Here is a 15473-nt window from a genome sequence, read left to right on the forward strand (position 1 = left end):
AACATTATTTACAATAGCCAAGACATGGAAACAATCTAAGTGTCCACTGATGGATAAAGAAATTGTGAGGTATTTATATACAAAGAAATATTATTCAGGCATTAAAAAAAAATGAAATCTTGCTATTTGTGACAACTTGGATGTACCTTGAAGGCGTTACGCTAAGTGAAATAAATCAGACAGAGAAAGACAGATATGTTATTTATATGACTTTTTTTAATGTGGAATTTGAAAAGAAAACAGGGTTATAAATACAAAGAGCACATTGCTGGTTGCCAGAGAACAGATTGGGCTATGGAAGAAAAAAAAAATGGGTTTAGGGCTATAAATTCTTCGTGGGACTTTGCCTTTCCTCTCCCCAAAATCCACCCTGCTGTGTGGCAAGTGCCATTCTGGGAATTGGGATTATAAGAGTGAATAAAAGTCCTTGCCCTCGTGAAACTTAAATTCTAGGGGTGATAAATGACAGTAAACCAGTCAATAAGTAGTGTATACTGTATTATATGTTTACAAGTATCGTAAAGAAAAATAATGAAGAATGGGGGCAATTACAGATTTACAAAGGGTAATTAGGGAAGACTTTCATCAAGCAAATGTGTTTGGGCAAACCCTGGAAGGAGATAAGGGAACAAACATGCAGATAACTCGGGGGAGAAAGGAAACTTTCACGACATATTCAATGAACAGAAATGAGGCCATTGAGACTGGAGTAGAGAGAGCTGTGAGAGTGTCAGAGATGGACTCAGAGAGGTATTGAGATGAGGATGGAGAACATTTAGGGCCTTCTAGGCCATCACATGGACTTTTGCCTTTATTTTGAGTGTAATGAGGAGTCTTTGGAAAGTTTTTCTTTCTTGAATAGAACAATCTCCAAAAACCATTTGATACCACACTTAAACATCTAGGGTACAAGTTTCCCACCTCCACCTAAGATTTAGGTAACATTGCTAGGTGGTACTGATTAAAACCAGTCTTTCTGGAACACCATTTTACTAATGATGAGTAATTAAATAATATCATGGATAAAAATGAAGTGTTCATATCCTCTTATAAAGATAACGTGCCAGATAACTTCAGACTCAAGGACATTTAATACTTGTAAAGATATGCTTTTAGCGACATGATTAGACTACCCTGGGAGCATGCATTTTATTCCCTCCTCTGTCTCAATAGGTATCCTCTGGTACAAAAGTTTTGTGTAGAATCAACTCCTTAAAAGCTAAGCAATTTTATGTCTTAATGTTCTCATCGCAAAATGTTGTGGATTTATTCTACAAATATTTATTGAGTATTTACTTTGTGCCAGACTCTGTTCCATATTCTAAAAATGAACAAGTCCAGCCCTAAAAGATCTGATAGTTTAATACTGTGGGGAAATCCAACAAGGATTTCAATAGCACTTGTCTGATATGTTTGCAATGAGGACCAAATGAAATAATTTATTAAAAATGCTTACAATATCTGGCACCAGAAGGTATGTAATAAGTTTAAGTTACTTCCCTGTAATCCCTAATCCTTAGTGGTGTTGTTCCCAAGATAGCTAGACACTCAGTTGAATGTTATCTTTTCTTTAAACACGTTAGAACAAATCTCTAGTTCCATTTCTTCAAACTGAAATACGGAAAGTGAGAGAAGCTTCCACCTATGGCGAGGGGGTATTCTGCTGAAAGAGGCTGCAGTTGTGTTTTCTGTGATCTGTATTCATTTATTATCTTGTCTGACTAAAGGGAGACTTTGTGTACCTTTAATTGAATAGAGTCTAATGGCTCTACTCAGATGGTGTGTCTTTTTACGGAGAACTGGATAGCAATATAAATAAAGACAATCAACAATAATTTAACTCTGTTAATATTCATAGTCTTAAATCTATTCCTCTTTAGAAAGAAACTTCTGAATAAACTCTGCCTTCTCAAGTGTCCAGGTTTGTATTTATAGTAAATGTGAGCCATGTAATTTTGTGTTCAATGTATATATAATATTATTACATATAATCTATAGTTTTGTGCCTGTAAATTATTTCAGTTTTATAATGACAGTTAAAAATTGGTCACTTAGTTAAAAAAAAAAATCTAGGTTAACTTAAAGCTTGAAAGTTATTGAATGCAAAAATAATGTAATTATTTTTATTTAAAATAATTTAATTACAAAGCCATTACCTTTTAAAAAGATTTTAACAATGGTATGCTACTTTCGCTATAAATTTATCATTTTGTTTGGTTGTCATTAATTTGTTTTTCACTTTAATTTAATGAAAAATTAAACTATCAATTTGTAATACTTATAAATAATACATTATTGATTGTTTTTGACGGTATAACTCTACTGAGGTCCTTTCATGATATTTTATTATAATAAATTCTTGATTCTTGTTGCTTAGATATGATGTGGACACTATGAATTTTGTTATCTGAAACAGACATAGCTATACTTGAAATTCTTTAATAATTGCCAAGGGTAACCATCTGCATATGAATAAATTAACTCAGAATTACTCCTTTCTCCCTTTGTGGTGTCAAGGGCTAAGCATTCGGTAGGAAGGTTTGTACTTTGGTTTTTTAGCTCCTTCCCAGGTACTCAGTAGGGCATATAAACTCTAATTGCTTTCTTCTTTGATTTTTCTCCTGATCTAGCTATCTCTCTCAAAACAGATATTCTTGGCTGACCTATAGCAGGGTGTTATCTACTTTTATTGTGCTTTTGTTTACTTTTTCTTAGATACCATCTCCTGTTTCCTACCTTCTAGATTCATCTTTGATTTCAATATTTAACACAATGTCTAGTTTCTCTTTCGTTGGCATTTTGACCCTAGAAACAAATTTTCATGCATTTCCTCTTCTCAGAGGTAACTAATTCAGACTTTAAAGTAGTCTGATTCTTTTATAAGATTTGTATTTCAATAAACTGTTTTTTGGTATTCCTAAATGTTATCTAGAGTATGAAGAGTTAACAAACTTTACATATTTTTGAGGATTTTATTTCTTACGATGATTCTCAGAATTTCTTTAAATGGGACATTGGCTGTCATAGTAGGCAAAGTGAAAAGAGTAATGTGAAATGTCATATAATGTCACAGAAATTGACAATAAGAATTGGAAAGTAATTATAATTGCACCATTATGCCTCTTTAGGTAAGTGTATGTCAGCATTTCCTTATCTGAACCCTAGTTTGATATGGCTAAATCTGGGTTGTTAAATTTACCATAATTTGGGGAGGAAAAAAAATCACTGAAGTGATTACTATATTTTTGTAGCATTAAGTAGTCAACATAAGAGAAACCTTATTGACTTTAAATTGCTATTTTACTTTTTGCAAATAAGTCACTTACTCTGAATATTGGCAGGGTATCACATATTCTCACCTACAAGCTTTAAATCACATTATTGTTAGAGGAAAGTCCTAGCTTTGTTATTGTAATGCAGTAAATAATAGAGAACATTAACTGTATTTTCTCCCAATCTATTCTCAAATAGGACAGTTCAAGTATCTTCAAATGCATAAAAGATATGTGCCAGGGCCTAGCTGGACAATGAGTATTTTGACCTCTTTTTATCACGTAGTGACAGAGCACTCAACTCAGAGTCAGAAAGCTTGGGTTTTGCTTTAACTCTATTGTCACCTACAAATATGACTTTGGACAAGTCACTGGCGTTCTGTAGGTCTGTTTCCTTGTCTTTGAAATGAGGAGCTGAACGACGTGATTCATAACAACTCAAAATTCCATGACTTTGCTTTTGTTTATGATATATTTTAATGTATTATTGAAATATTGATATTTTCCCAAGATAATAACCATAAACTAGGAGTTTATATCCTTCCAAATATTTTGAACCACTTCCCCCAAGGGCTGGTGTGGGGTTTATTTTTTTCCTCTGCATAGGTCATAGTCTGCTCTTATTCAGCCCTTTCGATATTCAGCTAGAGTATATGACATATATAAATGACTTGATAAAGGTAGAAGTACTCACACCTTAGAGGAAAAAATAAATGTCTTCATTTTTCACTGAAGTCTTACTGTGAATTATTTCTTAACTGTCACTCTTGCTGACCAGCCCTAGTTCTGCTTTGTCAAATTTGTGTGAGATCAGGCTGGCCCTGGTGGCAGTCATTACTAATATAGACTCTTCACAACATCCATACACTTCAATCACCATAGTATTCTTTTTTACTTCCATGTGCCTTTTAGAGTATAGAAGCTACATTCCGGCATATTTCTAAATGAAATTCCAGGTTTATCTGCTTTGGAACTTGAGACATTTTTTGAATTTTCCTTCCCAATGTGTCACTTCTGTGCCTTTGTGAGCAAAATACACACAGACGCTCACAAGTAAATATACCTACACAGAGACAGTGTATACCTAACAACACACACACACACACACACACACACACACACACACGCAAGCATAATTCTTAACTTTGAACTCTACACTCTAAGTGAGACTTGTTACCTCCATTTCCACTCTGGGGAGCTTTGGCTTTCAGAAGTGACTTTGCATCTAACAGAGAGGCTGCTGTGGACAGTTCATGAACAATGAACTTAAACAGAAGAATCAGGGTAATGTTTATTGAAATAAAGATAAGACTAAATTCCTCAGGGGAATGAACCAGATTCAATGTTTTCCTGTTAGCTGACATTTTTTATATTGATGCTGTGGGTCTTCTGAAGAAAGGAGAAAAAAAAAAAAATAGCAAATCAGCTCTTTCATTCAGCCATGGAACTTGGGGGCCTGTTTTAGCTAAGCTTTTCAGTCTCTGATTTAATATTTTTACTGTGGTGAGAACAGTAGCTTCACAAATTTTGTGAAAATCTGACCAATGGAGAGTGTTGTTCAGGGGAAAACAGAGTGTAGTTGTTTAAATAATCCTGGGCCAATAAGCATTTGGTAGGTGGAGTTACTGTTGTGTGCATTTACAGAGCAAGATAATTCTGAATGAAGACTTTAAACATCGCACATGCTGGACAGGTTCTGGTTTTGCTCTGTACAAACAAAAGAAGTGACTAGGTGACTAGGGTTTATTTAGTATCCCTTTGGTGAATGCAGCCTGTTTGATAAGATTTAAAAAAAAATACACGTAAAGGTTTATCAGAAGCCCTTATGAATATTTCATGAGTTGATATATTCAGCTGAATGAATTCAGTGAGTGTCAGTGTGTAGCTTGCAGACAAACCTCATCCACAAGGAGGCTACTGACATAGGAAGCACTTTGGCGCATTTTCAGAGGCAAAGCCAGCCTGATAAAGCTCCTTGTGACAGCCTGACTTGCCATTCTTCGAGTATGCTGCTCTTGTTCTAAGCAGTTCATACATTGGAGCCTCAGCTTCCTAAATTAAACTGGAAATAGTTTGCAGACTTATCAGCCTTCTAACCTGCAGCTGTGTTTCTGCTATGTTTGAGGTTTTTGTTTTGGACGGTGAAAGCTAGCACTCCATATAAGACATGACAGCAAAAGATTCTTCCAAGGAACTTACTGCTTCTGAATCTGAGGTTTGCATAAAGACTTTCAAGGAGCAAATGCACTTAGAACTTGAGCTTCCGAGACTACAGGGAAACAGACCTACATCTCCTAAAATTTCTCCACGCAGTTCGCCAAGGAACTCACCATGCTTTTTCAGAAAGTTGCTGGTGAATAAAAGCATTCGGCAGCGTCGTCGCTTCACTGTGGCTCATACATGGTAAGACGCGACTTGGAAGTATCTACAGTGCTTTTCATTAGTATGCAGTGATTTAGAAATGTAGAAAATAGAACATTTGAGTTTTGTTTATAATACAGACCACAAGTGTGAAATGAATGGAGAGTGGGTCAGCTGAGGGATACATAGTGCACTGTTTGTTAAATTATCAGTGTGCTGTTTCAGATAAAATAAGCCTCTAACTGTAGAGAGTCTTTCAATTCGCTGCTTGTAAAAAATATCTAGCTAATTCTAGATAATTTGAGAATTGAAGGAATTTTAAAAATTCAGTTTTTTGTTTAATCTCTGTTGAGGTGATGGGTGACTTTTTGTGTGTTTTGTGGTTGTTGATATTTTTAATAGTATATTTTTGGTACAAGAAGTGTATTAATTTTAGTTCTAATTTATTTCTGAAGACAATGTGTAACGTCAGACTTGATTTATTGCATTGCTATGTTCGTAGTGTATAAACTAGTGAGTTTTTGCCTTATTGACTTTACGCTACTTAAGGAAAGGGAAAACTAAGTTTCTACTTCTGAAATTGCATAGTTAATCAATTTTATTTGTGATTCTAATTGCTATTATCTTTGAGACGTTTGTTGTAAAAAAAATGATTGAAAATTTAGAGATAATAATAAATTTCCAACTTACTTGCACATACCAAGTAAATAAATTCAAAAACACCTCTTTGTTCTTGCACTGTACCTGCCACCTTTAATGTATAGGTTATATACAATAGGCTAGCTTCCTTAAACTTGGGTGATAGTGAAATGTGAGAAAAAACAATAGAAATTAAACTTTAACTGTAAAAGTTAGGCCATTTCAGATTTTTCGAAGGACGTATTTACTTTCAGATGAAGCTACTCTTCAAAATTGGGTTTCTGTACCTATAGTTTTTCTTTAATAGGGACCATAGCAATGAAGGGAGCTAGTAACTCTTCAAGGCAATTCTATCACAATGATTTTGTGATTGCAGACAGGGTTGTCAACCAGCATACTGAGGCTATCTGGTTTTTGAAAATTAATATTTACTTAAATTCTGTTTCTACTCACCTGAAATGTTTGTCTGCCTAATGCAGCGCATAGTGCATTGACAAATTCAAGGTATCCCTAGAAATATGTAGAATACCTTTGATGGACACCACACGTTTAGTCAACATATGCTTTTCCTAGCTAAAAATGATATGGTTATTTTTATTTTCTGACAATGGACTGTTGTTTATGTAATTGTTTAACTGGAGAATGTTTTTCTTATCTTTTAATGAATTAAATCTTATTAGTTAATTGTAATCTCATACTTATAGAATACATATGATGAGTTTTTCAAAACCTACCAATGGTAGCATTTATATAAAGAGAAGACATTTGTAAGTATGTACTGATTTAAAGAAGTGCTCTCTCTAATGGCTTACCCCACCCCTAATGTGTATGTATTTTAATATAATGTGCTAAGTAGTATAACTGAATAGGAGAAGGTATATAAGTATGTTGTTAATTAGTTTTCATAAAAGAAACAAAGATGGAAAACATACAATAAATTAATAGACTCAGTTTTTACTATTTGGTTAATATTAAACCATTATTTTCATTAGAGGGACATTTAATTTTAGTAAGCTAATTTTTAAGTAATGGCAAATCTTCATAAAAATTTGATAATATTTTTCTTATTGTAGAGTTCCTGAATATAATAATTTGACCTTTCTTTTACTTAGAATAGATTTTTGATATGCTAGGAACATAGAGCTATAAATATTGGATTTTTCCTTTTCAAAAGAACCCCAATTTTAAAATGATTAAAGAACCAGTTTTACTCATGCATTATATGAATTTTCTTGCAGCAAGTTACAAAAAGAACAATTAAATTATATCTGAAGTAACTTATGCTATTAAAATGATCTTCTTCTAGCTAAGTTAAAACAAAATTTTCCACAAATTACCAAAAATAAAACATATGACTTTGGTTTAATGTACCATAATATAGGTTCAAAGAACCCATTAATCATCATGCTTATTTTATAACTTTAGTTATGACCATGATTCATTTTCACTCTTTTATTCCCTCCCAACTCAGGCACTTTCTTATGTTTCTTAGTAAAGCTGTACCGTAGTTTGTTTTCAGCTCCTGATTATGTCTATATTTATGCTCATTTCTATTGTTTTACTGAGTTTAATATTTTTTGAATTTATTATTTTCATGAAACATTCAATGAAAAAACTTTTTTTTTGGAAAATATTCACATATCTTATATGTTTGAATGACTTTCTCACCAACCTTAAAAATTATTTGCCAAAGCATCATATGTAATAGTTACATGAGGAAATAAAAACATAAGTACTTTATCTTTGTCTCTTTGTTATAATGAAATATAACTATTTTTTTCATGATCAATGATTGGTATTTTCCAAATTGTGTATTTATATTAGAAATTCCAAGGTATGAACATAGAAGTCTCTAAAAACATGTTAATACTTCACAGTAGACAATAAGCTTCTTTTAAAATTGGATTGTTTTGATTCCAGGATTGAAATTAAAGTAATTTTCATGATGAAGCTAAATAATGCAGAGGATATAGTTTATTTCTAAACTCGCTGAACAATTTTTTAAAATCTTTAGTTATTTGTAGATTTCATACTTTGGTCAGGTGAACATGTAGTTCTGGTTTTGAAAACCTAAGTTATGAAATGTGCACTAATAGCAGAAGATGTAAGAAAGACTTGTGAAATACTGGCTCTGGGATTATTTAAAAACATCCGAAAAAGTAGATATTCAATGTGTTGTCATTAATCAGAATATTTACAGAATCCTTAATCTGGAAGGAATTTGGGTGGTTATCTCATTGCTTCTTTTACCATTGGGTGGGACCACAATTACTCCATCTTTGACATATGGAAATCTTTCCTATTTTTAAGGTCCTGGAGAAAAGAGTTTTATAACTTCACTTAGCACATAATTTCACTACTTCATAGTCCAGGTATTGGAAAATTCTTCCCCTTAGTCAACCTATATATGATATTTAATACTTAAAATCTATATTTTGGTCCTTGGTGGGTTTTGAGAAAAGACTTTAAAGAACCTGCCTGAATCTAAAGATCATTATTAACTAGTCCCAGGGTTTTCTTTTTTTATTCAGTCAACTTATAGAATTGATCACAGAATTGTGAGATCCAGAGATGGACATCACACTCATTAGATGATATGAGAAAATACAGATAAACACATGTCCCATTAGATGATCTGAGGATATATATATAAAAATATGTCATACTTTGCAAGGTGTCAATGGAATGTTCAGTATTGCTAAGTAGGAAGGAGAAATTAATGCTAGAGTCCTTAGGTCAACATATTATTTATCCCTATCCCCAAATCAAGAGTGACACCTTCTGAGGCATAATGTTTTCCTACCTGTTTTTTATGTAGACTGTTTTTTCTGGACTGTCACCGGTCAAGAAACCTGTCAGTGTCTAGCTCTTTTCATCTTCCCTTTGCTGATGTTTCAGCCTCCTTTATGAGTTCTCCTCCATCATCAGCAGCATGATACTCTCTGAAGACAGCTACTGGTAATGGTCTTGAATATATCCTGAGTTTACTACATACCTCTTTCCTACAGTCTCCCCTTGAAGAGCAAAGGTATTGGCAAACACCACCCTCTGTCTGTGCTTGCACATGGGAATATGTTTGCCCAATATATTTTTTTTCAATTAGAATTAGTATTAGAAAAAATACGTTTTTTTTTCTTTTCTTTTCTCCTAATGTAGTTATACCTATATCTTGGAAAGCTTTATTTTAACAAGAGTTCATGAAATGTGTACTTTTGTGCCCAATATCTGAACACAAAGCTATTAAAAGACATAGTTTATGCTCTAAAGGAACTTTTACTGATAAGACAAGGCTGGAATAACTGGAGAAGAGTAGAAAGAAAACAATGGATGTAGTATATGCTTGACCTTTCTCTGACCTTAAAGCACATTACTGTCATGCAATTTAGTCCAAGTTTGTTAGCTCAATCTACTCAATCTGTGCCTTGTTTTCTTCAATTTTCTTGAATAATTTCTTAGCAATATTGGACATTTTTGAGAAGTATTTGGGTTTTTATATGTTTACTAATTGAACATTCGATTGAACAAAACATTTTTTGAGAGCCTACCATGCTCTAAATCCTACTCTGAGTTTAAGAGATTCAGAATGAGAAAGACAGCTCTTGCCTTCAAAGAACTTATATACAACCAGGAAAACAAACTTTTGCATTAATAATTAATCAGTTGTTTGTAATGCTATTGAAGAATGATTATCAACTTGTCATGAGAGCACAGAAGAAATAAATCCTGCTAGAAAGTGAGTCAGTGCATTAGGGAAGGTTTAGAGAAGAGATGACATTGGAGTGAGGCCTTGAAGAATGAATAGGAGTTTTTCAGAAGAATGGGCAGGAAGAACTTTTTTTTTTTTTTTTTTGGCCAAGGAAACAGTAGTAAGGAAATTCCATTAACAAATAACAGTAATAAGAGCTCACGTTTATTCAGCACTTATAGAGTATCTGACGTTGTTTTGATTATATTTACTTCTTTAGTCCCATAGAAGGCCCGTGAATTACATAATATTATTATTTCTATTTTACAGGACAGGAATGAAGCACAGAGAGGATAAGTAATTTTCCCAAGGTTACACAGCAAGTAAAGGACTAGGCTGGGATTTGACTCAGAGTATGGGGAAAGTGATCAAAGTTCACTGGTGTTATAGCCTAATGTGCATGGTGGCAAAGATAGAAAGTAAGTGTGTGTGTGTGTGTGTGTGTGTGTGTGTGTGTGTGTGTAGATTGGAGTTATACTCTAGAGATTCCAATATGATGAACAAAACTTGGGGCTTTGTCCATCACCAGTGGCAAGCCACTGCAAAGTTGTAAGAAAGGAATTGCTGTAAATAGCTTTTACTTTGCAGGCATTGTGGAGAGTGGATAAGTGGATGAGGAGATTAGAAGCAGAGGGAAAGGAAAATGTGTGTCCGAGGGGTAATGACTTCTAATTATTGTATATATTTCATAACATTAAAAATTGTGCTCCTGCCATTCTTTATGACTTAACGAATTACTGTTTATGGAAACTGGGAGGAGAGTATGTAAATTTGGTATTCCTTGCATTTGTCATCCACGACATGATGCTATGTATGGTACTAGCTGATGTACTACCCCCAAATACATCAAACAATCAGAGCAAAGGTGCTTGGGAGGATGGGTGAAGCTAGGGAAAACCTTAGTGCTCAGTCCTAATTACCTAGGGGTGCTTTGTGTTGTTTTATTTATAAACCTGGTGGGTTTTTTTTTTTTTTTTACAGAAATTATTTTAGTCCATAGTTTGAACTAAATGCCAGAGGAAATCTATGCCTCATAGCCTGATCTATTGCTTTAATCAGAGCAAGCATTTTCTCAGTAATGCAAGTCTATAAACAGTATTTTCCTGGCCTTTTAGTGTCTGCAAGTCTTCAGTGTATTGGATTTTTAAAATGCTTACCATAAAAGGTTTTGTAAAGTAATGATGACAGCCCCCAGGACACATGCTGGAAGGTGGCCCAGCAAGCATACCTACTGTCCACTGCTAAAGTCTAGCCCCTTTTGCAAAATCCCATTTGCTTTCTCTTCTTAGTCCTTCTTTTGTTGTCTCCCTGTTTTCTCCTTAGATGTTTATAGTGCTGTCTTCTGTAGCATCACCATCAAGACACTAGCAACATTATGCTTAAGGCATTTAAATGATTCTCAGAAAAGAATCTAAAATGCTTACCATGGTTTACAAAGACCTACATTATTTGGCCTCAGGCTACCTGTGACCTCATCTCCTATTCTCCAGCCATGTTAGCTTCCTTTCTGTTCTTCAACAAACCTAGCATGTTTCCATCTCTGGACCTTTGCACTTAGTGTTTCTTCTGCCTGGAAAATGAGTATCCTACCTTTTGACATGGCTCATTCTCTTTCCTTGCATTCAGGCTTCTACTCAAATATCACTTGCTAGAGAAGCCTTCTCTGACTTCTGTATCTAAAAAAAAAAAACAAAAAAAAAAAAACAAAAAAACACCTGCTCACTTTCTAGTCCCTTACTCTGCCTTTTCTTCTTGGTACTTATCATTACCTGAAAATACATCACCTGAAAGATATCACCTGTTACATTTTTTTTTTACCTTCTATTGTCTGCTAACCCAACTAAATTGCCTGAGGGTAGGAATTTTGTCCTGTTTAGTATGTCCCATGCACCTACAAGAAAGAGAACACTTAATAAATAACTGTTGAAAAGATAAAAGAAAGAACGAATATGGTTTCACTATCCTGCTCTTTATTCTTAGAATACTTTTCATTCAGTCTGATATGATGGAGAAGAAAAGGAAGCTTAGTTGATGCTTATTCTACAAGAATCCTTATTTCATCTATCTTATAGTTGTGTTCCCTTGCTGCCAGCAGGGCAACTCTAACTTGCTTCCTATTTTGTGTTCTATAATATTGCAGACACAGGTTTTATTACAATATCTCACCAGAGGCTAAGTATTTTTACATGGTAGCCTATTTAATTAAGCCATTGTGTACAAATCATATTACCTAGCTGGTAGTGCTGTAAAGTAAATATTTGTCTGTAGCATGGTACAGTTATTTATTTTAGTTATTTCTCATGCATCAAACAGCACAGTTGGAGCTTCAGCTCAGAAAAGCTCTGCGTAGCTCTGATTAACTGTCTGAGTGGAAGTGTTGTACAGAGGAGTATATTTGTCATTTGACCTTTCAAATGTTTACATATTACATGTGAGATTAATTATCTATATTTTTTGCTGATGTAACATTTAAAATATTAATAAGAGCTATACACTAATAAGAGCTATAGGAGTTTAAGCTTTTTCCAGTTTTTTAAATTAAATTTTATTTAATAAAATTATATAGATTTCAAGTGTGCAATTCTATAATACATCATTTGTATATTGCATTATGTGTTCACCACCTAAAGTTAAATCTCCTTCCATTTTTTATAGAATTTCCCTGGATAACTTGGAAGTGAATCTATGACTTGCAGAGTGAGAAAATTGTGGATTAATAACCCCTGTACTCTAGAAAAGACATCACCAGAAGTGAAAATTTTCACTTGGTTCTGGTTTATTTTTTCTGAACTAAGAGATCTGGACCTCTGTCAACTCCTAGTAATTGTTTGACACAGATATGTTTGAATCCCACTGTGTACTTTCAGTTAAAAAAAAAAAAGTAATTTGTTGACATTCGCAGTTGTTTCTTGCTAGATCTTAGGTATTTTCTCTTTGAGGGGAAATGAAAATGACTGCTTTTCTACACCTTCATGGAAAAGAACACACGCCACATAGCATGTTTCCCTCATGGACCCGGCTTATCCTTCTCTTCCTACCTATACCCTTGACAACTCAGGCTTACTACAAATTGCACAGATTAGAAATAAAGGGATATTGGTAATGTGGCTTCAGACAAAATTGCTTTCAAACTGTGTATTCTGGAAAATCAGCGTTCTAGGAACCATTTTGGGGATTCCTTGAAAAATAGGGTGATGACAATCTTTTTCTTGGTCCTGGATCAAATAAAGCAACTTGAATAACTATAGGCTTAGAGAGCTTTGGAGGCATCTCACATAGATACCATAATCTCCAAGTACTTGAAAACTATCAGTTTAAGAGATAAGTGAGTGGAGAGAGAAAAAATTTCTGTGTAGCTGTGCTTGATAAAGTCATAGAAATTTCCAGACAATTTATAACATTAAAATTATATGTATCTAAGATGTCCAGACATGGCAGCAGGATAAATGAGGAAGGTGGAAATATCTGTGGGTCAAAGAGAAACCACTGGTAGTGAAGGATTAAAATTTCAAAAACTTGCAAGAATAGTACAACAAAAACCCTCTATCTAGAATTACTAATTATCAATGTTTTTCCACATTTACTCTGTATTTCTCTCCATATATGAAATCACGCATACATTTTATTCAGTTTGAAGAAGCATATTTAGATGGAGAGCAGTAGTTTTGGTCTCAAAAGGAGACTTACATATTTTTAAAATATGGAATTATTTTGATTCCATCAATGTGTTCTCATACCATAATTTCAGAGTTTAATTCTTAATAGTATACTAATATACTGACAAATTATAATAAGTTCATAGCCCATTTTTAAAAGTAAACTATTAAAACAGTTATAGTGGAAGGTTAGAGGTATATATAATAGTTTATAACTTTTCTGGGTTTTTTTTGTTGTTGTTGTCATTGTTAGTTTAGGTGCCTGGGACAGTTTCTAAGAGGATGGATGTCTATAGCATTCAAATTTTCCTTCCCTAAGAAGAGATGATTTCTTTATCTAAACCTGTAGGACTTATGTCATTAGTATGGAATATTATATTTCTTAACATACTACACACATGGGGGTTTTATGATTGTATTCTTTTAAAAATTATCTCGAATTTAATTTTCATTCTTAATCTTTGTTTAATGCTGCATTATCTGGAGTAAAGAAAGCTAGGTTGGGTTTCACTATTTTCTCTTGACTTGCTAATGAAATTTTAGATTAGTTAGTTAATTGTCTTAGACTTAAATTTGTTTGCACGATGGAGAAAACCTTATGCTTAAATATTTTCAAATGTTGATTTAATTTAAAAACATGCCTATATAGCTCTTTATATCTATCTATCTATCTATCTATCTATCTATCTATCTATCTATCTATCTATTTATCTATCATCTATCCCCAAAGATAACATATTCAAGTACTTAGCACAATACTTCATGCATTATAAATCAGTTAGTAGATGCTACTGTTTAATTATCTTACTAAATCTCTAAACATACACAAACATTCACATTATTGTCACTCTTGATTGGTAAAGCAGAAATTATTTTTTCAGTATCACTGTGTATGGAATGTGCCAATTCGAAAGAGTCAAAGTGCACGTGAATTTATACAGATATGATTTTATAATATCCACTGTGTGACTATTTGATATACTGAAGAAACAAAATGCCAATCATTTATTACTCTGTGATAATCACATTTTAATGAACCAAGCTAAATTATATTGAAATGCATATCTGAAAATCCAGTGTGAATAGCTTACATCCCCAGTAAAAAACTTTATAGCTTTGTTTGGCTGCTATCACCAAGATATTTTAAAAAGCCATGTGTTATCATCCACTGTGTGAAAGAGATAAGAAGAGAACCACTTTGAAGTAATTCCATCCATTTGCACCAATAAGCTTGAAAGTAAAAAGAAAAAGCATAGAAAGATGTCTTGTCTATTTCAGGATCCCACATTTAAAAACCCAATATAGAATTTAATGAACAAATGCCATAGGAAAATTCCAGTGTCATCAAAAACTCATTTATCTCTAAATGTCTCCTTGTCACTCTTTCTATTTCAGCACAAATTAATAAGCTCAGACTATTTGTTATGGCATAAAGCTTCGGAAAGTACTTCTGTGGCTTAATTGGGCCACAGTTACCTCAGCAGTTTATGCAGGAAACTTCTCTCACCATCGGGACTATTTAGGCCTCCAAAAAAGAGATCAAGAAAGATAGGACAAAGAAACTGAAGAAAGCAAGTCTCTTGCTGGTGTTAGAACTGCCCAAGACTTCCTTTGAGATTTTACCATTAAAATCCATATGCAAATTTCAACTTCCCTGGGATAACTATGGCCTTGGTCCTTACCTATCAGCCTGCTCACCCAGGTGTGAGTTCACCCAGAAAATTATGTTTACTAAACAATACAGGGACTTTATGAGGCTGGGTGGTCTGGTGCAAAGAGTACAACATTTGAATGCCACTC

The 15473-nt window shown here is 33.7% G+C and overlaps 1 protein-coding gene across 2 annotated transcripts in view; it reads left to right on the top strand.

Annotated features, from left to right (window-relative positions):
- The window catches only part of PDE4B (phosphodiesterase 4B), a 467156-nt gene that overhangs the window by 142874 nt on the left and 308809 nt on the right, over positions 1–15473 (top strand). The window contains exon 1 of one of the 2 annotated variants that reach the window (XM_036234933.1): positions 5115–5675. The exons of the other annotated variant lie outside the window; for it this stretch is intronic. Within the exon in view, the coding sequence (XP_036090826.1) occupies positions 5440–5675 (236 nt within the window). The 5' untranslated portion in view covers positions 5115–5439. Of the gene's footprint in view, positions 1–5114; positions 5676–15473 lie in introns of those variants that run through there. 2 annotated transcript variants of the gene reach the window in all.

This window comes from Rousettus aegyptiacus, unplaced genomic scaffold (assembly GCF_014176215.1).
Source record: "Rousettus aegyptiacus isolate mRouAeg1 unplaced genomic scaffold, mRouAeg1.p scaffold_m13_p_1, whole genome shotgun sequence".
Lineage (NCBI taxonomy): Eukaryota > Metazoa > Chordata > Mammalia > Chiroptera > Pteropodidae > Rousettus > Rousettus aegyptiacus.